At 41.3% G+C, this 9,713-nt stretch overlaps 1 protein-coding gene and 1 long non-coding RNA gene across 4 annotated transcripts; one reads left to right on the top strand and one right to left on the bottom strand.

Moving 5' to 3' along the window:
* Positions 1-428: 428 nt before the first annotated feature.
* On the top strand, positions 429-1,168 carry LOC121705205. The gene is made up of 3 exons (XR_006030731.1): positions 429-465; positions 594-599; positions 1,082-1,168. It is a non-coding gene; the product is annotated as an uncharacterized LOC121705205 (long non-coding RNA).
* Positions 1,169-2,154: 986 nt separating this feature from the next.
* rdm1 (RAD52 motif containing 1) lies at positions 2,155-9,419 on the bottom strand. Of its 3 annotated transcripts, none has more exons than XM_042086053.1 (7): positions 9,142-9,419; positions 8,819-8,998; positions 8,255-8,380; positions 7,887-8,067; positions 7,509-7,607; positions 3,377-3,456; positions 2,155-2,609 (listed from the first exon to the last, which is right to left on the bottom strand). In XM_042086053.1, exons 1-7 carry the CDS (start codon positions 9,244-9,246, stop codon positions 2,520-2,522), a joined length of 861 nt encoding a protein of 286 aa, XP_041941987.1. In that variant the 5' UTR covers positions 9,247-9,419; the 3' UTR covers positions 2,155-2,519. The 3 variants fall into 3 exon arrangements, with proteins under 3 accessions (XP_041941987.1, XP_041941988.1, XP_041941990.1); XM_042086054.1 differs by having other exon boundaries at positions 8,825-8,998; XM_042086056.1 differs by having other exon boundaries at positions 8,903-8,998.
* Positions 9,420-9,713: the final 294 nt, after the last annotated feature.

Here is a 9,713-nt window from a genome sequence, read left to right as displayed (position 1 = left end):
CCTAGGCTAGGCCAGCAACACGCGCTGGAGAGATGCGTGTAGTAGACATCAAACCATGAAACAAACACAAGTTTACCTGACTGCTGTTCATTTTCATGAAGTTTCTTCCGTTTTTCATGCCCTGAATGGTAATTCGGTTTCATGTTCATGTTCTTACAGTAATGTAGCCTATGAAACATCGATGTAACAGTATAGGCCTACCTGTCTGTCACTAGCTTGACTCAAGGGGAGACAGGGGAGGGGGGCTTCATTTACTTGCTGGGCCTTACGCAAATTGCGTATAGGGAGAACCGTCCCTGAGGCTGGGGTAGATTTCTATTGTCTCTACAAGTGATGGTATCAGATTGGAGCCGGTATCGCTAGATATTCAACGTTGTATGGTGTATCAGTAATGAAAAAGTGTCTTTTGTTTTGAAGGTCATCGGTGACTTTCTTCAACAGCCGGATGTAAAAGGTTCTGACAAAGTAAGTTCCCTTGAACAAGAAAAAATTCTATGAGGCTGTGATGCTTAAGCAAGACGAGTCAATATTTTGTTGTATTGAATTACATACAGTAACTGAACTACAGAATTGTGGACCTTGTTGTGTCTCAGGTGTTGGTGTGTAACGGATGCCAGCTAGCTTAGCTGTGCTTGTGGAACGTTGGTAAACCTCACTCCCCGACGCCTCAAGAGTGCTGCTGGCATGCGAGCCAGTAGCCTGGGCTATTGGCTCAATTGTTAGCGCGCTCGCCTCCCGATCCGAGGTGCTGCTGTTCACGGGTTCGAGTCCGGGCATGTGCACGGCTGAATCGCTTGTTCAACACAACGCAGGTTACATTGGTGCCGTGACCCGGATCGAGAGTAAGGTTTAGGGGGGTGAGTGTAACGGATGCCAGTTAGCTTAGCTGTGCTTGTGGAATGTTGGTAAACCTCACTCCTCGACGCCTCAAGAGTGCTGCTGGCATGCGAGCCAGTAGCCTGGGCTATTGGCTCAATTGTTAGCGCGCTCGCCTCCCGATCCGAGGTGCTGCTGTTCGCGGGTTCGAGTCCGGGTGTGTGCAGGGCTGAATCGCGCAGGTTCAACACAACGCAGGTTACAGGTGCAGCTCTCCACCTCTGGCTGGGGCTCCCAGGAGAGTGCTGCTGTTTTGAGGCGAGAGGACAGGGAGGGGTTGCTGAGAGCTGCAGCTGCCCTGCTCCCACAGATGAGAGGGAGAGGCCATTCTGCTGACAGCCTGCTACACCTCTATTCAACCTCTCCAAAGAACTAAGGTTAACAACTCACTATTCAAAGGTAAGATTAACATGCTATTGTCCAAGCCTAAAATGAATACTTGTCCTTTATGTCTTTTTCAATTATTTATCTCTTTTTATTTAGAACCCACAGTGAGGAAGGAAAAGGTCTTTCTTCATATCAGTGCTACAGTGTGTCGAACACTAGATGACCAGCCTCAAGTGATTCAGATATTTATTACTAACTCTGGTATCCATAGGGTGCCGGATTTCTGCCATGCATATTTAGATGTTAAAAATATGGGCACACATACATACAAAAACAAGCTCTAAGTAGACAGGTGTATGCTGAAATTAATGTATGAGTAGCATTGAAGGCACCCTTAACAAGATTTGCTCTCGGGGTCTTCCTACAGTTGAGAAGTGCAATAATAAACAAACTAAATATGCGCCATCAGCAGTCTTTAGAAAACAGATCTCTGAATTCCTATAGCATAGCAGCTCTTTTCCGTTTCAATTTCTGAAGGGGGTTTCCTACCCGAAACTAGAAGGTCGCTTGGTCGGTAATCGCCTACAGAGGGCCGCTCAGACAATGGCAGAAGTGCCGTTCGTATGGTGGCCCTGGGGTGCAGTGTGTTCAACACTAAATGTCCAGCCTCAAGTGATTCAGAATACAGTTACATATTTGACATAAATCAATTAAATAATTATTATTTTTTTAAATTAAGAAACAGGTTATTTTGATATTGTTGAATTGTATATTTATGGGGGGCACTGTGGCACAGCTGACTAAAGCGAGTCCGCCCTGTGTCCTATCCCAATTCCCCCCCCCCCCCCCCCCCCCCCCCCCAGTAATTGTGAGCCAATAATTCCCAGGACAGGGAAAGACCGGGCTGCACGAAACTTGGTGGCCATGTAGCCCCACAAGGATGACACGGAACCATTTGATTTTTGTTTTTAATAAACAATAAACATTTACATCAACAATATTTCAACAAATACTCAAGGTGGTCATATTTTCAGTAATTGAATTAATTTTTTAATTATTATTATTATTCTTGATATTATGATTCATTGTGATAACACACGTCAGAAAACAAATGTAAGTAGATTACTGTACACTCTAACGATGACAAATAAATAAATAAATAAAAACAATTAATTGCCAATACATTCAATATTACCGATCATTCACTGAATGAGCTTGGAAAACACTTGCCTCGCTCTCTCTCTGGTCCTTCAGCTAAGGCTTTAGGTAGGGATCCACGGTTGATCGTGAGGCTCCACGTCTTCAACATTCCTGTGCTAATCAGCCACATGCAAACTGAAGTCCCAAGAGATGTCCTCCTCATCCCCTCCAGCTTTCTCATACTCACTCCATGGTATATCATTCACCTGCCAGAGAAAAAAAAACACATTAGGTCTCCCATAAAGGGAAAAATAAAAACAGAAAACTTAGAGCTAACATTACCACAGGTCATAGCTCATTTTCTAGGTGATGACTGATACTGTACATAGATTTGAGTGAAGCAACATGAAAGATGACATTAAAAGACATGTTCAATGATACAGCTAACGGTTACACTTTACTTGACAGTATCGACATAAGAGTGACATGACACTGTCATGAACGTGTCATAAACAAGTCATAAAAGTTTATGACATGACGCTTCTGTCATTCGGTTTTTGTCAAACAAGTTAGAATTAGGGTTAGGGTTAATGTGTCATGACAGTGTCATGTCACTCTTATATCAATACTGTCAAGTAAAGTGTTACCCAGCTAACTTTACACCAGGAAACTAACATGAGGAAAGGACAATCACTACATGACAACCACCATAACAGAACAAACACTGCAATCTCCTGTCTAAAAGGGTTCTATAGTGGGTTTAATACAACATTTTTGTAAATGGACCAAGTAAAACCTATGGTAGGTCAACTTGGTGCTCAAAACCACCTCCATATAGCAACAACTGCATTAGTAAGCTTTCATAAATCCATTTTTACTCAGTTTAATCATAGGGGAATTGTTTGCATCAAGAGTCCCAAAAACTGAATTTATTTTTAACCACGCTGTTGTGGGAATAAACTATTTAAAAAAAGAAAAGGTTGTCACCTTTCCAGTACCATCTGTGCCACAGCTTAAAAGAGGTGCTTCATACCTTTATGATTCCTTCCACTTCATCATTAGGGAGAATTTCATCTGGATCAATTTTACACTCAACCGCCACTTTCCCATTGCCTTCAGACACATAAGAACAAAATGCCATAGTGCTTTACAGATACTCAGTCCTTATCAATGCAAGTCTGAAGTCTCTGAAATAAATTACTATAAGCATTCATTCCTGAAAGACAAAAAAGTCCTCACCTGGGGCCTAATGTACAAAGACTTGCGTGGAATTCCTACTAAAACATTTCATACACGAAAATCTGGAAAGTAGTACGCGCACAAAAAAAATCAGATGTATGAAACTGTGCGTACGCAGCAATCTGCGCAACTTTTCTTTGTACATCCCAATTAACGCGAAATTAAGCGCACATCCACGAACATTACACTCCACCCTCCCTCAATCACACTCATTTAAATATGCTAACTAGACAATGTAATAAAGTAATGTAATAATTGAAATCATCAAATGAAAAAAAAAAACTTTATTTCCAGCGAATGCGAGGTAGAAGTGCTCTTATCCAACGAAATGGCAAGAAACTTACGTCTTTATCATTTGTAATTAATAACAAAAAAACAGTAGTGACAGAGCGTGGCAGTGGCTACTAGGGTCAGAGACCGTGGCAGATTCATTGGTCAATAGGGTGCATCATCCGCCTCACTTTTTGAAAAACATTTGAAAATCAATCTGTCCCTAGAATAATTTTGTTCCATTAACCAAATAAAACTTCCATGAGAAATTTTATTGAATTCTATTGATGTTTAGGTGGCTCACCGAGCCTCAGAAGTTTCCAACTAAAGACGTCCATAAAGCTAGGCTGAAAATATCATTTTTTCTTAAATAACGCCAAAAATAATGGGTTTAGCCCTATAATGTCAATGGAAGTTGAATATAAATATGGACTTCCTACATCATTTGGTGTGGGTTGTGTGTCTGTCTTAGCTGAATTACTGAAGCTAAGCAGGTGTGGGCCTGGTTAGTACTTGGATGGGAGACCTCCTTGGTAAAACTAGGTTGCTGCTGGAAGTGGTGTTGCTGGGTGGTCAGTAGGTGGCATTCTTCCCGCTGGCCAAAAAGATCAATCCTAATGCCCCAGTGCAGTGACGGGGACACTGTACTGTAGGAGATGCCGTCCTTCGGATGAGACGTTTAACTGAGGTCCTGACTCACTGTGGTCATTAAAGATCCCATGGCACTTATCGCAAAGAGTAGGGGATTCCCTGATGTCCTGGCTAAATTTCCAACCTGGCTCATTCAATCTGGCCCCCTAATCATCCCCCAGTGTGATTGGCTCATTCACTCTCCACCTCATCCCCCAGTGTGATTGGCTCCCTCACTCTCCACCTCAATCTAGTGTGTGGTGAGCGTTCTGGCGCACAATGGCTGCTGTGCATCACCCAGGTGGGTGCTAGTGAGGTCCCCCTTTCCATGTGAAGCACTTTGAGTGTTGAGAAAAGCGCTAAATAAATGTAACATGTTTTTGTTGCTGGAAGATGCAATAAAAATTGCCTTTGCCAGGCATTTTCAATAAACAACACGAAAGTAAACTATCAATAAAAGCTTGCTGTCATGGGTTTTCCCAGTACCAAATTTGAAGGCTGGAAAACAATATATGTGGCCCACCAAGTCGATGTAAAATACGTATCATATTTGAAACTTGCCGTTTATACTATAATCCGATCAGTCATTATCACTTCACATTCACACGATATTTGCTGATTCCCACTTTGTTCTGTTTTCTGATGAACCATCCGAAAGATACCACATAAAGCACCTGAGAACTTGAGGACAGTTTGGAAGACGGAATCCAGTGATAATCGAGTCATCCTGAACAAGGCCACTGCCCAAACCAAATATCCAAGATGATTGTCTTGTAGACAGAGTACATTTTGATGACTGTGGATTGCCATTAGGCTACTAATACACTCCACTAAAAGCCATGTTGCAAGAAATTTCATGTAATCCTGTGTGATACAACTACTACTCTACACTAAACAAAACATTCCCACTCATGTAGCCTATATCTGATTTGGAATTATGAGCTTTTTATAACACCATAGCAGTTATAATAAAAGATTAATGATAAGTGTTACAATACACATTAAGATGTTTTTCATCAAATAACATATTATTCAAAACAGAAAAAAAAAACGTTTTTCTGAGAAAAATCACCAAAATATGTATGACAACATAAAGAAACCCAATGTTAAGCATAGGGACAGGTTAATTTGCATATGTAAAGGCGGATGCACCCTATTGGTCAGTCTGCAAGTAGGTGACAGGGTTCGCATAACGGGGTTTGGTGGGCATTTGGACCATTACAAAATAACTGGATTAATTAAAAAGTCATTAACAAGAATTAAACAAGAATTAACAAAGTTGATCCACGCCACCTTGCCACATTATGATTTCTGGATCATATTCCTATAATTTGCACACAGGTGTGACAACAATAATGCAAATGCTTACTCGAGGAAAATCAAAATAGCCTATGCAGTCAATCACACTAAGGGAAATAGCTTCAATTCAAGCTTATTAGTCAGGCTATATCTATTCACTTGGATGATCCTGTCCCATATGTATTTAATGAAAACTATCGGCGATATGAAGTGAAAACACCCAGCAAATGTTCAAGGCATGGGCAAATGTGTGAATCAAACCCCATTCATCACAGGTTTCGAGGAAAGCTCTTAAAAATCTGAAATATTAATAGATGTCATTATAAATGTAGGCTGTTGCATAGCTTAGTAGTATTTGCGCATGTTGCATGCCCATTTATACATAGGCCTACTTTGAAATGTTATCCCACATTTCACAATATGCTGTGCAAATAAAGGCCTAGACTCGTGATCAACTAGGCCTAATAATGTTGCGCTGCATTGCCTTTAAGTGTTGCCAACTGAAGATACACATTGGAAATGTTCGTACGCCACACATACTGTATAGTTGCTGTGGAGAAACCCGGGAGGAACGCACATTCTCACGTTCATTTACTTTTGATACATCCGACCGTGAGTGTGAAAGATGGTGCACGCAAGATTTTTGTGTGTACGCAAGCTTTTTACATGAGGCCCCTGATCGTCAACTGCCTTTTAGTTCATATATAAGTGTAGGATGAGCCATTAACAAAATAACTTGATGAATAAGATTATACTTCTAACCCATAATAGCATGTTATTTTCAACATAACATGATGACAGAGTAAAATTCACTAAGGCTGATACAGTGTCAACTCCAGACTACCAAGGACACACTCTTGAAATATCTATAATTATGATAATAGATATGAGATAGATATGAGAACAGGAACGCACACACAGATCTTGTCAAGCTGCTGATTAACAGACACATGAAACATCATGCATAACATATATCACCACCATCAGCCCTCGGAATGACATACAGTGCAAACTTTCAGCAATCTGAATTCCACTAAGTAAGGGATAATGGACGACACGGTGGTCTGTTCACAGAAGTTAATGCACGGTTGAGGTTGTAAAACGGCCCCGACGCGAAGCGGAGGCTCATAAGTGCATTAACTTCTGTGAACAGACCACCGTGGAGTCCATTATCCCGCTTATTCTACTGTTGCCACTTGCGTTGTGTTCATTTCCTGTTACAATTTAAACGTTTTAATCGCTAAAACTATCTTGTTTGTAGAACTAATTTCTTCTGACACATATCAACTAATTTCTCAACTCACAGGACAAACTGCCGTTACTAGTTCTAAATGGATGGTTGCTACGGCCAAAGGCCAGTCGTTAGTTCTATCTCTCCCGTTGTCAAGTGGGCGTATACCAAGATTCTGATGAACTTTAGCTTTGAAACATCACTATTTTACTTAGCCTGCTGTCATCCATCTAGCTAAAAGCCACCTCCGTCATATGCTACAATGTTGCAATGTTCTGAATGTCTGCATTTTACAGCTCGGATGCAACGTGACAGTTCATTTAAACTTCACAACGAGTTTGGCGAATTAATATACAAGTGTGATACGGCCAAAAAAATGGATCTACTTCATAGGTGTGCAGATAACATACGGTTAATGGTCGTTCTAAATTACGTAGAACAATGGGAAATTCAACCAAGCAGTGGAATAAGCACTGATAAGACAAAAATGACTCACCCAGAACAACCAGAAGGACTTTCTCAAAAGCATTGACCACTGCTTTGTCTCTAGCCCACTTCTGGAGTTTCCCCCTCTTCCAAAGCACCTCTTCAAGACCTGAACAAGATGGCAGTTAAGCCGCAGCAGTGAGAATCTTGCACCACAGTATTCAAAAGCTATGAATGACAATTTGACAATGAGATAACTTTAGAGACACCTAAAAATAAGTCAGGGTTTTTCTACTGCTCCCATTGATTCTATGCAACAACATGGCTTGTCGTTTTTGTTGTTGTTTTCGTTTTCCACACAGGAAACACGAGCGTTTATAGAAATGCAAATAGCATGAAAGTCATGGGGTGGTCCCAGGGTCGGAGGTCCATGTATCCAAACACTCACGCTCATCTCCATCCAGGGGCTCCTCTGTGACGCCGATGCCCCGGCAGCTTGTGCCGTGCTGGGGGAAGGTCACCTCCACCATGCAGCCGTATTTCAGGAACGACTCCTGGCTACCACTGCCACCCTCCGGCAAGCCATCAATGCCAGTACCAGGTCTGCTACAACTGGAGAAGTCCTTCATCTTAACCAAAAAAAAAACAAGCCTCAGTCATAAGGAGAGCACGATAGACAGAAAAACAGGGGGAACAACTGATGTTCAGTTACTGAGGTCAGGAATCAGCCTTTGAAGTTCAGGAAGTGAAACTCCAGCACAATGTACTGAAATGGTCCATCTGGCCACAAAACTAAGGACGAAACTTGCTCCTTACTGTAAGGATATGTGTGGACCACCCATTGAACCCCAGGTAGTGATTGGCTAGTTCCTGGCATCTGGCATGGCTAAGAGGTTTGGCATTGAGTTGGAAAGCTGAATTCACCCTGGTGCTCAGTCGAACCTAAAACACAGAAGCATTGAAAAAAGACAAACAATCAACATTCAGATGTTAAATCAATAAAATATCTCAGAGGAAGTATAAAATAAAATCTATTCATGTATGCATTTATATGTAGTTAAAAGCAAACTGATGTAAAAGGGGAATTTATTAATTATAAAGGGGAATTTTGAATTTCCCCTTGAGGATCAATAAAGTATTTATCTATCATCTATCTATCTAAGCCTGACTTCTGTCCAACTACATATAACAGTACAATTCAAACTAAGACATATCTCCCCCAATTTCTGCAACATTTCTTATTCTAGTGTTAGGCTACTGTTGCAGTAACGGACACAAACCATAGGTGATCAGTGTGTAAGCATTTTAATCAAGGCTTAAATCGTAGAGTTTGTCCACTGAGTAACCTAGGTAAATAATAATGGGACCAGACAAATTTACTGTCACAGGTGAGCGCTGGAAGAGGCACGTCTTGTCTGTGGAACTCTGCGCTTTGGACGCTTGCGCTGCAGAGTAGAACTTCACCATTGCATAGAATCCTGGCTTGGCCAATGCGGCGTTAGGACACACCTTCACGAGGTAAAGAGCTCCGAAGGCGGAGAAGACATTCCAAATAGCTTCCTGTGCGATTAAAAACAGAGAGCTGTCAGCTATTCTCTCTTCTTCAGAAATTTGGGCTACAGTTTATGAATGCGACAACAAACATGAGAAAATACTGCAGTTCTTCGTCTTATGTCAATAGCCTACATGGGACACAGACTTACATAAACATAGGCTTCAGAATGATCCGGGAGGATGTCCCATACGAAGAGTGTTTTGTTGTTCTCTGATGGTACTCGAAATTCAATAATATCGGCCACTATTTCCATACTTGAACGTAGGTCTATATTTCCTAGTTGTAGCCTAACCCAAACTAGCCTACACGACAGCTGTAAAGCCTTTAAACCAGTGTACAACAGAACTATCCATGTTTGTTTTGAGAGCGTTTCAGGGTAGCCTACTTCCGCAGCTCTTTGCGTGAGCGTGAACTTCCCGCGCCACACTACGGTCGCGTTCGTACGGGGTCCCGTAAGGATCAACTAGTTTTTTTTTTTTTTTTTATCCCGGAGTTGGGCCTATTTCTTGATACTGATACTATTATATTGTATATTCTCTCACCTTTTGCATTCCCTCGCAGTTTATTTTGTCACTGATTGTTTGTTCATATTGCTGACACTTGATTAAGCAGTGCACTTGTAGAACTCTTCCTTAAAAGAATAATGTCAAAAGTCTGAAAGTCATGGGTTTACATCTAGATTTTTCTGAATAGTGCTTTTTTGATTATTCATTATTCACT

Source organism: Alosa sapidissima, chromosome 3 (assembly GCF_018492685.1).
Source record: "Alosa sapidissima isolate fAloSap1 chromosome 3, fAloSap1.pri, whole genome shotgun sequence".
Lineage (NCBI taxonomy): Eukaryota > Metazoa > Chordata > Actinopteri > Clupeiformes > Clupeidae > Alosa > Alosa sapidissima.
The sequence above is the reverse complement of the archived record's forward strand: the minus strand, read 5'-3'. Positions and strand labels throughout refer to the sequence as shown.